Raw genomic sequence first — 18,799 nt, 5'->3', positions numbered from 1 at the left:
GATGTAATTTTGTGAATGTTATTTTTTCCAAACTGATAGTGGAGTATTTCCATCATAGATTTGTCTACCAGTTGTTTTATTTCTACCTGCTCTCTTAAAAATTTATTTGCAGCAAGACTGCTGTGTTGTAGTCAGTGAAGATTTAATTTCCACACACACACACACACAAAAAAAAAAAAAAAAAAAAAAAAAAAAAAAAGTCTTTATTTGCACAGGTCTTGGTGTTTTTGTTGTCGCAAAATAGGAGAAAGTGTCTTTTTCTTTTAGATTTCACAGGAGCTGCAATGCAATCAGCCTCTCTGATATGTATAACTTAAAACACTTACTAGGAGAACTTTACAACACCCAGACTGTAAAAAAAAAGTAAAAACAAAAGAGAGAGAAAGCATAATGTGGTTGTCAACATCACCTTAATCCTGTTGCCCTTGTTTCCAAAGAAGTTGCAACAGCCACCCAGCCAAAATGTACCATCCTTAGAAGTGTAAGTCATGGGGAGGGATTGGTTGTTGTGGTGTTGGTTGCGTTTTGCTTTTTGTTTTGTTGTTTGTTCGCTTTTGTTTTGTGTTTTGTTTTTTCCCGAAGAAGATTAGATGTGCAAAATGATGCTGTCGTCTTTTGTTGTACTCCACTTTCTTCACTCGTGGCGATTTGTTCTGTTCGTTTGCACGTGATGCCATTATTTGCAGGTGAACACCTCTGTCCGCTCGCTACACGTGTTGCACTTCACAAAGCAGCACCAGTGGAATTTGCAATTGCATTGCCACACCTTGGTGTACTGGTGTGTGTTGTACCCTCTTCCACAGCACATCATGTCGCACCCATCCGCGTTGGGAGAGGTGCGGTTGCAGAGTCGTCCCTGGGTACCGACGCTCCCCGTGGAAGCATCTTCCTCACAGTAGTTGGGTGACTTTTCAATATACACTAAATCCGTTTCCATGGGTTTCTGGTAGCTCTTAATCTGCTTGATCTTCAGGAAGGTCGGCTGTCTTAGTCTGCTGGCTCGTACCACCTCCACCTGCACTGCAGCATTGTATTTCTCTTTCAAAATATATCCAATCTCTCTGAATTTAGGAAGCGTGGTCCAGCAGGTCTTAGTTGTACAGGAACCTGAAACTCCATGGCACTTGCACTCCAATTTCATTCTCTCTTCCAGAACCTATGTGAACAGACATTTGCATATTGTTACTGCAGGAAAATGCTACTGCAAGCTTGCCTAAATATCAGTCTGTTTAATTCATACAAAAATTCTTTACTGCTGTTTGAAATTTTTCAAATGCATTCTCATAAATATTCTCACCTCCCAGCAGAAGGCTTGTGACAAGTTCTGCTTTTCATGGCAGTTGCTTGGAAACACAGCATTTTGTCATCTTGGATTTATAGAATGCCAGGTTGCAAGGGACCTCAAGAATCATCTGGTCCAACCTTTTTAGGTAATAATTAAATGAGATGGCCCATCAGTCTGTCAAGCTAAGTCTTAAAACTGTCCAGTTTAGGGGAATCCACCATTCTGGTTCTAAGTATTGGGAATTATTTATTTTCATTAAATTTACTATAAAAAGACACATCTTTAGAGACAAAGTAATTAATGGGAGTCCAGCAACTTTAAAACACTTTCATGAAACTAGAAAAAAACAAGAAAAAAAGTGGCTTGAGATTCAGAATATTTAATCTTAATTGCTTCAAGTAACGTTTAAAAAATTTTAACCAGGTTTATACTGGACCAATATATACTGTGTTGCTGAATAGGCATTCATGTTCACTCCGTGATTAAGAATTTCACCCATACTGGCAGTGGAAATGCCAGTGTACCTGCTAGTTATTTCAGAAAGCACACTATTCCCTTTAAAAGCAGCTCTCCTTGCAGTATCCAGCCCAAATATCAAACAAATGTTCAGCCACAAATGCATTTTTGCACCAGGGCAACAATTGTGCCACATTAGAGGAGATAAAATCCACAGGAGGGTTCTGCTAAGCTATCAGCTAAGGAGAAGTGGGAGTATTAATTATTGCTATTGCTAGAGGAGGTTAACCTGGAGGAGGTTAATCCAGCATCAGATGGCCCCTACAATGGGCCCAAATTGGGTCTTTGGGCTCATGCTCTGCTCCCAACCTCCCCAGCATCCAAGCTTTTCCATGGCTGGGCCATGCCTCTGTCCCTGGGCATGGGTGTATTCCCAGGGGAAGGCAAGCAGATGCCCACCCACTCCATGTGCATGGTGGAGAGGAAACCAGCTTCATGAAAGTACCTCTGTTTTTCTGCCCTCATGCTACCACTTAAGCCTGACCACAATTGCACCCACAGTCATCGTTAGCTCATGAAGATCAAGGCCCCAGAACAAAGCAAACTGATATTTCCCCTTTGCAATGTGATGCTAACAAAGAAATATGAGCTACTGAGCTTGTCTTAAAGCATTACTGATGCTGCAGACCATCTCCTGTAGTGGTTTCGTTGCAGATCCCAGAACATGACTGAAATGGGCAAAGGATAAAAGGGTCGAAATCTGAGTACAATGGCATAATGAAGTAGAAGGGAAATAAAAAATGCTTACTGCTTAAGAAACTGGCCTTAAATAAAAGCTGTACGGATCTGGTTATCCCTGCAAATAGAGGGCACCCTCCTGAGTTGTTTGAGTTTCACTTAAATTGTATGTTTTGTTTTTTCCCCAAATTTCTGGGGTTTCAATATTAAAGAGAATATTTGGTTTTGATTCCCCTTTGCCAACATATAGTAGGAAGTACAAGACAGCTGAGCATCCTATTCAAAAATACCTTAGACCTTATGGAACCACTGGCTTTGCCCAAGTCAAGGTCAAATTAGCTTTTCAGAGGCACAAGAGGGGATTTTCAAGAGGGTTTACTGGATTAGAGAAGAAGCTACTATAGCTACAACTACTCTAAAAAGAAAACGAGTGAGTTTATGATGAGCTGCTTCTTGTGGACACTGGAGAAGCTACTGCTGTCCAACAAATTGTATCACCTTCCTTTCTTCTTTACAGAAAAACAAGAATCTAGGAAACTTGATGCCTTCTGCTGTGGCAGCTGCAGCAAGTAGAGGGATGCCTTATGAATGCTCCAGGGTCTCTCAGGGTCTGATTCCTCTGTCTCTACATGCCAGTGTAGATGGATTTGATTTTTTTTTCAAAGAACCCCAAACAAGATTCTGATCTTGTTCCATAAATCTGGCTTAAAATATCAACATTTAGATGCACATGCATGTAGACGTAGAAACTTACATGTATATAGGGCCATGTATAGGTATATATACACAAATTAGATATTTTTTGCTTAATGTTGCTGAAATAATTAGATTTATTTTTAACAAGCCCATTTCTACAGCTCTCTCTTTTAACCACAGATCAATGAACAGTTGCTGCCACAAACACTGCAGCAAAATTCATGACAAAATGTGGATGGAGACAGCCTTGTCTACACATTCACTACAAGGCACTATAGGATCTTAGAATTCCCAGGAAAGCATTACCAATGGGATGGATCTGCTCCTCTTCTTCCCAAGTAGTAAATCTTGGTGAAGAGCAGGCTTGTGATTTAGAAAGCATTTTTTTCAGGTTCTGCAAGTGATTGTGATGTCTATTTTTTGATTGAAAAATTCAAGCCAGAAACTTGCTTAGAGTGGCAGGAGGTAGAGCTTGTTGAGGCTTCTTATTCTTGATGAGGCTTAATGCCCTGGACACTGTCCCAAGTAGCCTCCATCTCTGTCATTGATGTGATTTCCTGTTACAACAAGTGACATTGTTCCTGAAGGACAAAGATATCACCCATTCTGATGTCTTAAGTGATACCTTTGTATATATATATTTATATTTGTATGTGTGTGTGTATATATGTTTGTGTATGCATTTGGTTGAGCTGCTGCCATTATATACATCCCTGCCTGACACCCTCTGTAATACAATCTTATGCAGCAGCTTTTTATCCTCAGTCCTGATTTCTTTTCTTTCTGTATTTTTTTTAGTTGCCTGTCTGAAGATACAGTTTCTTGAGCCATTTTGCTGTGCAGAAATCTGATTTCACTGCTGTATTTTTTCAAAGGTTCCCACTGTTTACGATGGTGGAAGAACTTGCAGACGCAAGCCACACAGGCTCAAAAAAGCAGAAGTTTCAAAAAGTATTAATTCATGATCCTGAAGCCAATCTCACAGGTTTTTTTATTTTTTTGGAGGCTTCTCTCATGAATTTGGAATGCTTGGGGTTACTACACTGAATGCAGGCCCAATCATCAGGTAGTTAAATTCCTGAATGCTATAATTTGTGTGCCCACAGTCAGCTGTGGGTATAGAATTGTGCCCAAAAACTTGGAGGTCAGGGAATACAAGGCCCAAACTAAGCAGATTCTAAGCAAGATTATTTTTTCCACCCAGATGCTGAAGAGCATTCAGCTTTGCTGAGAAGCCAGCACACTCTGGCTTTCCCAGAGGGATGTCTGTCTGCCTGGTATCTCAACCAGCTTCCCACTTGCTATCAAGGTGCCACCAGACCTGCCAAGGGTGACAGGATTTGACCATGTTTGCTCAATGCTGTGGATGAAGAGCAACTGATGTTTTTTCTTCCTAAATGTCCCTTCAGCTCAGTCTTCCTAGCAAAATTCCCATCAAAGCTCTGACCCTGAGCCTTATTTACTCAGATCTAATACCCTATGCCAAACTAGGTGCCTGATTAAAGACTGAAAATCATTAGCTTGTATGACCCACTCTCTCAGCAGTTTCATTTGTCATATGTCACTGCCTCCTATCTAATCTTGAACAGTTTACAGCAAGATCTACCTCCCAGAGCAAATTCCCATCGTTGGACTGTGCTGCCTCAGACTAATCGTAGGAACATTCCTTAGGTCTCTTTTCCACATACGGACCCACTCCCACCCCAGCATCCTCTTGCCAAGTAAAATTCTCTAACTACTGCTACTTTGCTAAATGAATTGTGAAATACAATGTTAAAGCTTTCTTATCCCACATATTTTTATACCTATATAAATCATACACCGAAAATGCAATCTGAGGGTTATCTGCTGCCAGTTAAGTAGGAAAGGACTTGCAAAAACTGAAATAAAACTAAATTATATGCATGAGAAGAAATCCATTTTTTTCAAATTCCATATCTAGACCCAACTGCATAACATCAGATACAGTTTCTGAACATATTAAAAACCCTATCTGGATAAAATATGGAAAAACAATAGTAACATTTTGTGTGTGTTTGTTTTGGCTCGCCTTTTCTGGTTTGTGTTTTCCTTAGTGGAAATGCACATTTTTGGACCAGATGTTAAATGTAACAAAATCCATGTTACTTTTTGACTGCAGCATCAAAAAGAAATAGAAGACTTTAGAGTTTCCCCCCATCAAATATGAAAGTGATCAACTTTTGGGTAATATCAGTACCAAAAGAGATGGATCCTGGTCACCTTGTGTCACCACTCTTTTGATACTTGAACTGCTGCAGCCACAAGAGCCCATGGCTTGCTGATGGTGTGTGGGCACTGGCTAACCCAGTGCAGCCTGGGCTCACCACTGCAGCCAAAATGCTGATTTCATGGATCCAGCTGGGAAATTTAAGCTAGGTTTGTTTTTGAACTCAGATAACCAGGGGCATAACTAATATTAGTAGGGAATAATGTTGTTCCTCTGATACAAATGTCCTGAAAATATTCTACATTAATAGCAGATCACAGAGCCCAAAACTGAGCAGTTCAAGCCATGTCTCCTCACTTTGTTTCCAGCCCTGTGAAGAGAAGACATGGAGCAAACAGAAGAGGAATACAGGTGCTTCAGGTGCATATTTTTATCCCTGCTCCATTGAGCACCAAAACAGTATTTATACCCTGTGAGATGGAAGATGAGGAACTGAATTACTGTGCTTACTCCCTCTGTCTTCACTTCCCTATTTTTCTTATTACTTAGTTCGATGGGAGAAGGGAGCCTCTGCTCTGCAGTGGTTAATATCCAGCTACAGCATGAGATACCTTTCCCCTGGCACCAGACACAGCTCAGCAAGACTGGGGACACCCTGACACACTGAGAGGAATCAATTCATCTCTTCCTGCCCTTCACCTGCCTCCCTAGGTAAGGCACCCACTTCCATAGTATCCCTGCTGAATGCAAGAAAAACCTTAGGAAGCCCACTGCTCTCTTTACCCAAGTTCTCATGGCTATCAGGAAAATAAGGGATTTTGAGACTTGCTGCCCATCAGGTGAAACTCCTTCCTGTACTGAAGATCGTCTCTGCTTTCCAGAAGAAGAGAAAATAGCTTCTAAGATTAAGCAAAAACCTGCTGCAATTGGTTAAAACTTTCTGAAATTTATCCCTACAGTGAAATGCTGCAAAAAGCAAAAGTCTTGAGAATCAGCCTTGAAGTCATCCCCAAACTGAGTGCAATTGATTGAACTCCCTTTTCTATGGAATTTGCTGTCAAGCTGAAAGGTAAAATTTTTAATATCATCTTAAAAGGATGAAAACATTTCATTACTTTCTATTCAGTCAAGGAATACAGACATGTCAGCTTGGGGAGGTTTGCAGTAGCATTTTACTAGATGGATGATATCTATCTTGCATTCATTGCATGGTATGCATGGGCATGCATGTTTCTAGAAAGAAAAGAAAAAACATTTAGCAAATCCTAAAATATTTGGCTATTTCCCCCCCTCTAATTTTAAAGCAAAATGTTCAAAAGCAGGATAGTACCAGATGTAGCTTCTGGCAGTCAGTGTTAAGGGTGTGTTTCTGGAAGAAAAAAACAGGCTAGTAAATCCAGCCCAACTGGAAGCAGGAGAACTATCCTCATGAGATTTTGAGCCAAAGCTTGCATATTCAGGACATATGGATAAGCACTAGTTATCCATCCAACCCACCCAAGCTGTAACACCAAACTTTTTGAAATTGGATTTATATCTGTCTGCAAATCAACTTAAGTGGGAAAGCAAAAAGTATGCCATCAGGCACAACTATTGGAAGCTTTTTCTTGCATGAGTGTTCTTGCAAGGGATGTACAGTGAAAGTCTCAAGAAATGGTGGAATCAGGGGTGTAAAACCTGGAAAGTTATTCAGATCACTGAAATTACTTAGGAAACAAAGTCACATTTTGAAGAATATTTTAAACTTATAGGAGCATAAAATTAGTTCAGCCTCCACTGAAACTTTGGGGCATTTAATCCAGTCTTTTTCTAGGGATTGCTTCTAATTCTTCAGTCCTGTTAGGTGACAAGGAGGGCAGTTTGCTACTTACTAGTGCACACTGTGTTTGCATCTTGTGAAAGTGAGTTTATTCATTTAAATGTTTCATGGGGGGCAAACCAAGCTAACACTTTCTGACATTTTACGAACAGACAACACATAAAAGTGTTGTATAATTATCCATAATCACACACATACACCCCCTACTTATATACATCTGAGTATGTGTGTGTATATATATAATGAATGGTGACCAACAAATCGCCTTATTAGCTGTTCTACCACTAAAGCACGTCAGCAAAAACTCTTCCCAGTACCACAGTGCTGTGGCTCCAAGAACTGTGAGAACAAGCCATGGCTTAGATGGAAATGTTGTCCCAAGTAATTGAATAATCTCTTCTGAAAAGAGTCTGATTTTTTTTTTTTCTTTTCAGCCCCGCTCTCTTATTGTTTTGAATGTAAAATAAGATGTTGTCATCTCCTCGGCATTCAAAAAAACCCAACAAGAAAAAGCCCATCAACAGAGGAATAAATATTGGGATGGTACCAGGCTGAGTTTCTGGCAGTCAATGTAGTGGGTGTGTTTCTGGAAAAGAAAAAAATAGTCCAGCTTTTTCTCCACATAACCACAGTCATTGTCTATCTTAAGAGCCTAATTGATTGATAAACTGTCTTTTCTTCCTTTTGGTAAAGCTGTGATCTGCTACCAATTTGTCATCTTGTTCTTTTCGCTCCCCCTCCTTAAAAACAAACAAACAGAAAAACCCATATTTATAACTGAGATTCCCCATGACAGCTGGTCATTGTTTTGAAGCTTTCAACAAAAAGTTAAGATTAATGGCATGCTTTCCCAGATGTTACTCTTTCTAAGTTCATTTATCCCAGAATAAAGATACTTGTTTCTAAAAATACGTGGTAGAAAGCTGTCTCATAAAACAGCATCAAAGCTTACTTGGTTTTGTTGGTATTTAATTTTTCATTATTCTATCAAAGTTTTGCCCACAGATCTCTGTAATCACCCAGATTTGCAACCAGCCATTCTTTCAGAAACATTTGCATTAGACTTACACTGGTCTTCCTTTGTGGGTATTTTTTCCTGTATCACACTTGCACTTTCCCTCCTGATGCATGGAGGCCATTTCAAATTAGCTACTACACTCTCTTACCAGCACAGTGTCCTTTTGCCCCAAAGAGTAAAACCTCTACCAGCCTCATGTCACCAGGAACCACTCAGCTTTTATTCCTACCAAATGGCACCAGTGTCAAGTTTATTATTTTGGTGATATTCATTACCATTTTATGGGAAACTTCTGGTGCAATTCATTACAAATTTATTACAAACTTCACAAATTTGCTCAGAAATGCAATTGCTCTTAGAAATGTGATGCAGAGCAATTAAGGAATGCAGTGTAGGGCAATTAGGGGCTTCATTCTTTTTGGAGTAATCAAAAATTCCCTGAAAAGCCTAAATATGATATTTTTTTTCAAGGAGGTACTTCATCACCATGTTGTGCTGAGCACTTCAGCCCCAGACTTAAGTTAAAGAGTCCACAGAACTATTTCCCCTCTCCGCATCTCTTTGCAAAGTTTGTACTATTATTTATAGACTGCACTGTTTTTTCTTCAAAGTTAAATTCTTTAGGGCTCTATTTTTAACAACAGTGAAATACCAGCAGGCCAGCTTTTGAGTACATCCCTATGAGGGGAAAACAGAATAGTCACTGCTATAGTTACAAATACTTCACACACATCTGGGACAAGTGATGGGAAAGATGGAGGATGGGCAAGTTACTGCCTCAGGACATCAAAAAAGTCCATGTGATGGTATAAGAGAGCATCCAAAGTACTCTAGGGCAAGACATCTGGTTAGAGTCTAGGATAATGATCCTAGGAATGATCTTCTGGGCATCTCTTAGCGGTCTAGTGAGGTCATCAAGGCCCTTCCACTGACTTCAGATCAAGTTGGAAATAACTGTAGGTGGAGTTATGAGCTCTTTGCATCCTTTTTTCTTCTTTTTTTCTGTATTAGGAGGCTCTGGGATTTAAAGAGAAGACTAAAATGAAGAGAGCACTTATTGGTTAAGTATTGTTCTCACCTAACTCAAAAAGCCATTTCAGTATGGGCTGAGCCTGGAGAGAATAAGAACTGTGAGCAGTGCCATTGTTGATGTAAATATGGGGGGGTTAAATAGTGAAAGTGCTGTGAAATATAAGTCATTGGGAAATGGACTGATGTTCATATAATCAAGTGGCTGAATTTTTTTTTTTTACCCCTGTCCTAGTTTTGATAAGATTGAACTGTAACTAGAAAACATTAATGGTTGGCAGAATCTCTGTAGAAAGCTGAAAAACATCTTATCTTGACACTCCCACTCTAAGACCTTAAGGGTTATTAGAAGACTTAGAAGGGAACAGAGAGGCTAAAAAAAAAAAGTAAAAAACGTGAGTTGCCTATGGTCTCCTTCTTACCTTTATCTATTCAGAAAAATATCTGGACTTTGGTCCTTAATAAAAATAGTCATGAACCAGAAGCTTGGCTTCAAATTGTTTCCAAATGTAAAGATATGCAGATCAGCAGGATGGTACTGACAGAATCTTACCCAGAAAGGTACAAGCTTTGTTGTGAGATTTTTGGAAGAGAAAAGGAGGAAGGTGGTGGTTCAGCATTGTGCTTCAGCAAATGTCCAGAGGTAATTGCAGTTATTTCTGACTTAAGTATGAATAAGGACCAGGCGAAGTATATAAGAATATATAAATTCTATATATAAAAATATATAAATATAATTAGAATATATAAAATCTCCTGGTTTCTGATTTTTTTTTAGTCTCACAATCCAATCCAAATTTACTCAGGATCACCAAAACTGCCAAATTTCAGGTGAACGTGGGTCAGCTCAAGTTTGTCTGGTTTCTCAGAAGGGACTTAAGAATTCACACTGAAATTGCACAAAACTCTATAGCTGCTTCTATAATGGTTTGACCCAGAAACCAAAGAAAACATATCCTAGTTCCCATATTTTTGTTCTAGCCTTAAGTTTTGATCAGTCTCAAATTCAGAAAGTCTAATTTATAGAAGAAGCAGATGACCTTAGACAAACCAAAATCACCAGGTATTATATCCTGTGCAAATCTGTATACTCATTTGATGGGAGTATACCTCATAGTACCAACATTATTTCTATACATGATCCATCATTTATATGAGTGCATTCCTCGGAATTTGATTATGCTTAAAAACAAAACCCCTCACTTAATCCTTTCAGTTGTCCTTAGCTTTTGAGGGTGATATGACCCATTAACAATTAAAATTAATAGATAAATACTGAAAAATGCCACCAACAAGAAAGTGAGTAAATTCCAAAATACTATTTATAAAAAACCTGTAGTTGGGGGAAAAAAATGTTGTCAATATTTACAAGCTTTTTCACTTCCGTCTTATAAACATTAAAGTGAATGTTATAATTTGTTTTTTCAAGAACATTTGCAAAAATTAAAGTTCTTAGGAATGTAAATGAAATTCATGAATGCTGCTACTAGAAATATCTGTAAAAACACAGATTTCTTTGGTTTGCTTATGTCCCCCTTCTTATGAAATTCTGATGAAGAGTAAGAATATACATAATAAGAATCAGCATTGTGGTCTAGTGGTAGGAACTGGGATCAGTTACATATCTCAGATATTGAGCCATCTTCTGTCCTCAGGTGAGGAATTTCACTATTCTCTGTCTATGCATCTGCTTTTGCTCTTTTGCCCTTTTTTCACATCTGGCCTGTGACTTGTTCAAAATAGGACATGCATCACCAGCTCTGTGGGGGTGTCACAGTGCCCACCTCAGCAGGTTACCTATTTAAACAGGGATGATAAATACATCTCACAGTAATAAACACTTTTTTTGCAAGTTTAACATGTGGCTTTCAGCTTCTTTTGCATCCAAATACCCAGGCCAAGAGAAGTGATCAGACCTGGAGATGGTCTTCAAAGCTGCTGGTCTTCCAAGAGCAACTCATGAGTGCTCTTACACCTGTGGCAGCAAGTTTGGGGGAAATAAAAAGATGTGCCACTCTTAGGAATGCTTTTCTGCCTGACTCTTCAGTCAGCTGGAGACCTCAGTAACATGTATTAGTCAAGTATCAATCCTGTTTCCACACTTCAGATTATGCCCCCATAACTGGTCTCTTTCACCATATTGAATTTATTTAGTACTTTCATCCCAATGGATAACTATCTACACACCACCTCCAGCTTCAGCACACAACCAGCAGCAGTCCCTGAGAGGTGTTGTTGCATGGACTGGGTGTTAATAAGCATTATCCAGTGGGATAATTGTACTGCTTCTGTCAACACCAGTTCAACCATCTCTGCCCACCTCAGCAGCTAGTGCTTGGTGTAGAACTGAAAGCACACACTGTTTTAGAGAAAATTTCAGTCTAACTTTGGAGGGTTAGCATGGAGGAGTGGTATATTGGAGTCTCCTAAAAACACTGGAGAGTAGAAGCAGAATTTTTTTACCTGGGTGAAAACACTATGATGGGTATGGTAAGGTTTCTACTGAGTAGGTACATATTTATAAAGATTTTTACTTTTTAAAAGGCAAGCTTTGAGAGCTATGAAGATTGTTAGTCAATGCAGATAAATAGCATAGCTCTATGATACTCCTTGTTTTCTTTACAAGTAACCATTCATGGCCGTTGGCATAAAACTGTTCTTCCTAAGTGACACCTGGGCAGATGTTTGTGGCCCACCAGTGCAAAATGGACAATTGCACCTTTGCTATGAAGAGTGCATTTCATTAGAGCTGTGGTCAAATAATAGTTTTGTTTTGGGATGGAATAAATAGCTGCAAGTGCTGTGGGAGTTCAGCCATGCAGACAGTCAGTCTGGTCCCATCAGAAGGCCTGACACCTCTGGCTAGATTTTTGCACAGGAGATGAAAAGCAAAGATTTACTCTTATGCCAAACAGCTTCAGCAAAGGCCTCTCTATCATCAGTGGGACTGGAGAGAAGGCTTAGGAAGCTGGAGGAGCATCTATAAAATACAGCCAGCTTTGAATAAAAGGAAGCAGCAATAAAATGGAAACATTAGATGCCATCGGTTAACTTGATCGGTGTGAGGTAACAGCAGAGAGAGAGGTAAGTTCTCGGGGAACACCTCCTGCCACCAAGCCAGCCTCCCCCCTTCCTCCAGCGCACACATTTCCCCATCCCTCATCCTTTCTGGAATACCTTTCTTCCAGCCTCATTGTTGTGCAAGTTCATCAGCCTCCGTGCATTCTTTTTGATTTCTCGGGCATCAACAAACCTCCGGGAGAACTCAATGCCGTATCTGATATCCGCAGAGCAGCCTCCCCACTTCCAGCCCTCCTCCTGGTTGTAGTAGCCCTGTTTCTCTCGGTCACAGCCACAATTGCTGAGGTTGCCCTGGCTGCAGGCGGCCGTGACAGCGTGCGCAACCCCCGCAGCAGTAATGGCATAGGTGAACGCAGCCTCCCTGCTTCCTGTGGAGAGAAGCCAAAAGCTGATGGGTCGGCAGAAAGGCAGCACTTACTTACTCAAGAAAGTACACACATGACCTACAGCAACAGTGTCAGGCAGAAATGCAAGAAGGGCATTGCTTGTAGTGGGTAATTCTTACAGAATTACAGGTGTATTTAAAATGCTTAGCTCAGCTGGGACTCATTACCTCAGGTGAGCACCAGCCTTACGACAGCCCCTTCTAATCCTCTTCACCAGAGGACAATCTGAGTCTGGGCAGTGGTGAGGTGAGGCAACACAATTTGTTTTCACAGTCTAGTCATGTTCACAAGCTGTACTTCATTTCAGAGGAATAATAAGCACTGGCTATTGGAAAACAATAGTTACCTCTAACCACTGGCAATGCAAGAAAAAAGAGAAGTGTTCAGACAGCCTAAGAAATACCAGACCCTTTCAGACGTGCAAGAGCTAGGACAGAAATGGGAAAGATTATTAATCCACCATTATAAATTCTCCAGTAGCACCCACTAGTGATCCTGAACTTAAAATATTACAGAAGAGGCCTGCCGAGGCAAGATCTATGTAGGTTTCTGGTTTTTATAGTGTTTCAAGGTAAAGGAGAGGCTACTTCTTCCCCTTGCTGACATCTCTTGCACAATAGTTTCTCTGGAATGACCCTTTTCCACCTCTTCTCTCTCAACCCTCCACATTAGCTTGGCTATGGAACACACAGGGAGCATGGAAGTGCTGTGGCAACATTACGGAATCACAGAATTATTGAGGCTGGAAAAGATGTCTAAGATCATCAAGTCCAGCCTATGACCACACTGGTTATACCACTTAGAGCCACATCCACTCTATCCTTAAACACCATCAGGAACAGTGACTCAACCACTCCCCTGGGGAGCCCATTCCAATACCTGATCACCCTCTCCATCAGGAAGTGCTTCCTGATATCCAACCTAAGCCTCCCCTGGCACAACTTCAGGCCATTATTTCTTCTCCAAAACAAGGAAGATACCATCATGGAACAATAGATTTGCTTATTAAAAAAAGTATTTTTAGAAGAAAGTCCTTCTTTTTTTTTTCATTATGATACCACTTGTTGCCAAGGTTGCTCATTCCCAATTCCAAGTTATAGCTGTTAAAATTGAGTATATGAAAAGAGGCAAATAAACTCCCTTTCTTTACTAGATACAGGTTGTCTGAGTTGCCTGTGGGATGCACATAAGTAAGGAGATAAAAAAGTAGGACATTCAAAAGGGATGCTATAGCCCATTCCTGCTGTTTTGGGAGACCGCACTCTCTCATTGATGTATTGTAGTGATGTATCAGGGTCCTTGCTGTTTTGTTGTTCGTATTTATAATATTTCGCTACAAGTTGCCTTCTCAGCACTATCATAATTTTCTTCTGTGTGTTTATCTGGAGAAAACCAGACAAACTTGTAATACTGCAGCCAAAGAATAACTGCAATGAATTTGCAGAAAGTAGCTGAAAAGCTTTAATGACCACACACAGAGCTTTGACGTCATTCATGGATTTGGGAAGAACAGGGGGAAAAAAAAAAAGGTTTCCAGAGGAGAAAAAAATCCCCAAAAGTTCAAAAGCTATTTTTATTTTTTTTATTTTAGGATTCACAGATATCATAACTACTCTGGAATGACCAGTGCTCCATGTGGAGATTTTTATGGTTTATATTCCTTATTTTCATGGCTATCTTCCTGAAAGGTTACACCACTGCCAGACAGGAGAAAGATCCTACAAGAAATAATCATAAGCTGTTTTTTTGGTACCATTTATGTGTTTCTCCAAAGCAATAAAAAGGAATATATAATAAGAGAAAAATAAAAGGGTGCTGTGCTCCTCAAGTACCGAGAAGGTTAAACTGAGTTGTGCATTGATCACATTGTGCAACAGAAGGAGTGACTTTGCTTTCAGACACAGAAGTGTTTTGTTGGGGTGTACGATGTGTGTAGTCTGGTTCAGTGGTTCCCAAATCGTGGTCTGCAGAACACTGGTGGTCCAGGAGGCTACAGTAAAGGGTTCACAGCTAATCTGCAGAGCCATATTAAACACTGTTTTTAATAGTGTTTTCAATTAAAAGTTTGATGATAACGATGTCTGGTGGTCTGCAATAAATTCTGAGGGTTGATAGCCATCCAAAAAAGTCTGAGAACCTCTCTAGTTCCTAGTGTGTTCTCTAAAAGTGAATATTGATATTAACTCCTCTCTTCACCCGCCAGCTGAAGTCAAAGCTGAGATCTGTGTTTTAAAAGGTATCCTGTTGACTTGCACATTTTTTTTCTTCATCTTCTTTCAAAACAATCTATTCTTAATATAAAAATTGAAAGACTGGAAGTATGAGATATATGAGAAACTACATATATAGACCTATTCTTCTTCCTCTTCAGGTTGAGAGTAAATGAGAGTGCAAATCAGATCCAGGAAATTTTTTAGTTCAAACACCTTGGAAACACATGTAGAAATGCTTATTAACAAAGCGAAACATACTCCTGTCAGGGAACAAAGCAGCTGTGAGCTACAGTTAAGTAGATTTACTCAGAGATTAACCAGAGAGAGCTTACATGTTATATTTAAGCTCAATATATTCCACATGTATCCAGAGTAGAAGATAAGGAAGTTTATCATGGCCACTGCATCTGTGTCTTGTCTGTGAGTTTTCACACAGCACTTCACTTGATCAGTTTTGTAAAACTAAAGAATATCCTGTCTTTATCTGCCTTTTGCTTCCATTATACTGCTGATTACTTTCAGGAACAGAGGAACATATCTTTCCTTCACCCACTTGAGAGAGGGAATTATCTCAACTCAAAGGATAATACCAAATGGAAACCGTATTGAATCTCTAGAGAGATTATTCTTCTGTTTGAATGCAGCTCTAGCATATGAAGAGCTCAGAAATAAAATCTGACTTGAAAATCAGAGTGCTCTTGCAAGTTAAGTTGACCTGCTAGGAATTTAGCTTTTTGGGATGGGCATGGGGTTTTTTTTGTTTGTTTTTTAGCTAGAGGATGTTCCAAAACTTCCTTTGAACTTCAGTGTTAGCATTACCTCAGCAGTTCTCTAAAGTCCTAGGATCAGTAGAATCTATCACAAATTGCTGATGGGGGAGGGAAGGGAACCTCTGTGCTCAAATAATGTGTCTGCTGTACACAAAGCTTTCCATTAACATGTCATCACTTGGAATCAGTTCTAAGCAAGCCTTTGTTAGGCAGCTAAAAATATTTAAGTAATGATTGCTGTGATACCTGAATGAAGAATAATAATGTCATTTTATGGAATTTTCTGAGATTTCAAAAATGCTCCTGTTCTGCAACAAAACAGAGAGGTCTTTCCAGACACATCAGTGAAATGGGGGAAGATTATAAATAGCAGATTTAACCCAACTTTGAAGCTAGATTTTTCTTTTTCCAGTGCTTATCCTGGTCACTTAATTATTTGGGACTATATATGCTCACTATCTGTGCCTTAGAAGAAAAATTTTGGTTGATTTTTAATGTTTTCTGTCATGTAGGCAGAATAATTCCGTCACAATATTATTTTAGTGGAAAAGAAACTTTTTGGTGTGACTCATGGATTCATCCATTTCCCTCTTAACAATGCCTGCCTTGGTGTCAAAGACGACAGTTCCGACTTAATGCCCAAAACACAGAATGAATGTTTTAATGACTAATATAAATGTTAATCTGTCTGATCTAATAACAGCCTGACCTGGTAACTCCAGGAGACTACTCAGATCACTACTAATTGAAACTAAGCCTTTTCCCTTTGGTGGAAGTGCTGAAGATCACTGCTTGTGATCTGCCAGGCCATGAGAGTCTGGCCTGGGGTCTGCTGAGCTGAGTTGCTGCCATTTGCTTGAGTTCATTTGCAAAAGTGCTCTGATACCTAGCAGTGTAGCCAATTCCTGCTCAAACAAATAGATACTGCCTGTATTGCTTCCTAAAATGAGGGATTTTTTGCAGATAGGGTGAAAGGAGCCTTTTATCTGTTGTCAAAGTTGTGAAGCAGCCTGTACTTTACCTCTAATTTAGATGTCATCTGTGCCTAAGTTTTAGACTATTTACTGAGTACTCAACTTATCACAGTCTGATGTGGAAATTACTACAAGTTCCACAGTGTCTATAGCTCACTACTCCATAATACGCACATGTTCAGCAGTGTATTTTCATTAGGAACCACAATCAGCTGAGAATCATATGTGCTAAACACATATTTTGAACATTCAGTTGTGAGTGCAGAGTTAAAGACTTAGCTGTTTTACGGTTATTAGCAGGACATCTATTTTTCTGATTAACTAGCTGAGAATATTGCTATTTCACCCATCATTCCAAAATGTCTTTAGTCAGCAGCTAGATGAATGACTGCCACTGTCAGTGGCAGCTATTACAATAGCTATGTCAGCTATTACAACTGCAATTTCACTTGAAATGTGAAACTATAGAATATACCCTGTTTATCCAGTCATTTGCTAAATCTTGGATCAACAATGACAGAAGAAAATATTGCACACTGCTGTTAAACAAAACAAATTCCCCATGTACTTCCACAAGACACCAGATTGATTATATGACACAATACAATATGCACAGTGGTAAAAAGAAATGAACCATGGCAGAAGTTTAATTTTTTTTTTTGCCAAACTCCTCCTTTTCAACAAGTCATCTTTTGCAAGTGAAAGCTGAGGCCATATTGAGTCATTGTTTATGGGCAAAACACAATAGATACATCTGGGTGAGCAAACTAAAACCCAGACAACAGCACCCTAAGTGGGGCTGGATGAAGACTTTAACAGAAAAGTTTAGTTCCTTTGTAATTTAGTATTTTATGCAACACACTCATTACCAATTCTCAAGGAAAATAGTACAGACTCTTCTGTTTGGGTTCAGCCCAAGGGCAATCCAAGTCAGTGAGCATTTTCTCACCGTCTGGAGCAGATCTTTCCTCTAATTGCATTTTTAGTGTAATTCATTTTGGGCTTTTTGGTTTATTATCTGAAAACAGGGACTGGTTTAATTTCTCTATCCCTCTAATTTACTATACCTGTGGCTGCCTGTCAGAACTACAGACTACTGAACGTTGTATAAGCAGAAAAAACACTGCAGAAAGGCAAGGCTGACAGGTACCTCAGGAGGGTCCCTAGTCCATTCCTCAACACTGTCATAGGCCAGTAACCCAGGTGTCCATCGCAACAGCTTTTTATTTATCCTGTTCTTAAAGATCTCCACAGTCTATTCCAGTCTATTCCAGGGTTTCCACAGTCTATTCCAGTGCCTCAGGACCCTTACTGGTACACATTTCGCTAATATTAACCTGAAACTGTCTTTCTGAACACAAACCCACTGCATCTTTCTCTACAGATGCTAAGAACAAAGTACTCCCTTCTCCTAGCAGCAGCCTTTAAATATTAAAAGACTTTCACCCCTTTCTAGAGGTGTTCCATCCTCAGCTCATGCCAAAGCAGCTTCAGGAGCTCTCATCATTCCCCTGCTCTCCCAAGGGGCTGGCCTGTGCCTTGCAGTGCAATGCTAGGGAAGTGACAGGGTGCTCCAGCTGAGGCCTTGCCTGCCTGGGCAGGAGGAACACTTCATGCAACTCATATGCTGCACTCCTGTTTCCTCATACCAGCAGGGTGCTATGGTGTTTTCACAGCAGCAGGACATTTTTGACTCTTACTCAGCAGTCCTCTTCTGCATCTGCTGTCACACCAGATGTTCCCCATCTTGCATTTGTGCAGCCGGTTTATTCCCACGTATAGATCCCCATGTATTTATCTTTCTGATTTGGATCCTTTTTTTTTTTTTTTTTTTTTAAAATGTTCTCTTTTTTCCTCTTTTCCAGGCCATTTCTCTATTTTTAAATTTTGACCTAAATTTCTCCTTTGCAGAACATCCCAGCCTGACATTATTTCATTATTTGTTCACAGCTTCATAGCTTGGTCAAGTCAAGAGCACTGGTCAAGCCAAGAGTACGGTACTGACTCATACCAGATTGAGCACAGATCACAAAGGAAAGTCATTTAGTGCATCCTTCCATTTTGGTAGCAAACCTCCAAGTATGATTTCCAGATGGTATGGTTAGCTTTTCCTTAGTTTTCTTATGAGAAATTCATATAAAGCAGT

The 18,799-nt window shown here is 39.7% G+C and overlaps 1 protein-coding gene across 2 annotated transcripts in view; it reads right to left on the bottom strand.

The window, feature by feature from the left end:
* Positions 1–662: 662 nt before the first annotated feature.
* Positions 663–18,799, bottom strand: part of WNT7B (Wnt family member 7B) — a 101,492-nt gene continuing 83,355 nt past the window's right edge. For both annotated transcript variants that reach the window (XM_008504466.2, XM_008504465.2), the window contains exons 3-4: positions 12,407–12,678; positions 663–1,156 (exon numbers count right to left, since the gene is read on the bottom strand). In XM_008504466.2, coding sequence (XP_008502688.1) covers positions 677–1,156; positions 12,407–12,678 — 752 coding nt within the window. In that variant the 3' untranslated portion in view covers positions 663–676. The remainder of the gene's footprint in view (positions 1,157–12,406; positions 12,679–18,799) is intronic.

Source organism: Calypte anna, chromosome 1 (genome assembly GCF_003957555.1).
Source record: "Calypte anna isolate BGI_N300 chromosome 1, bCalAnn1_v1.p, whole genome shotgun sequence".
NCBI lineage: Eukaryota > Metazoa > Chordata > Aves > Apodiformes > Trochilidae > Calypte > Calypte anna.
Note: the sequence above shows the minus strand (reverse complement) of the source record. Positions and strands in the feature narration are given on the sequence as shown.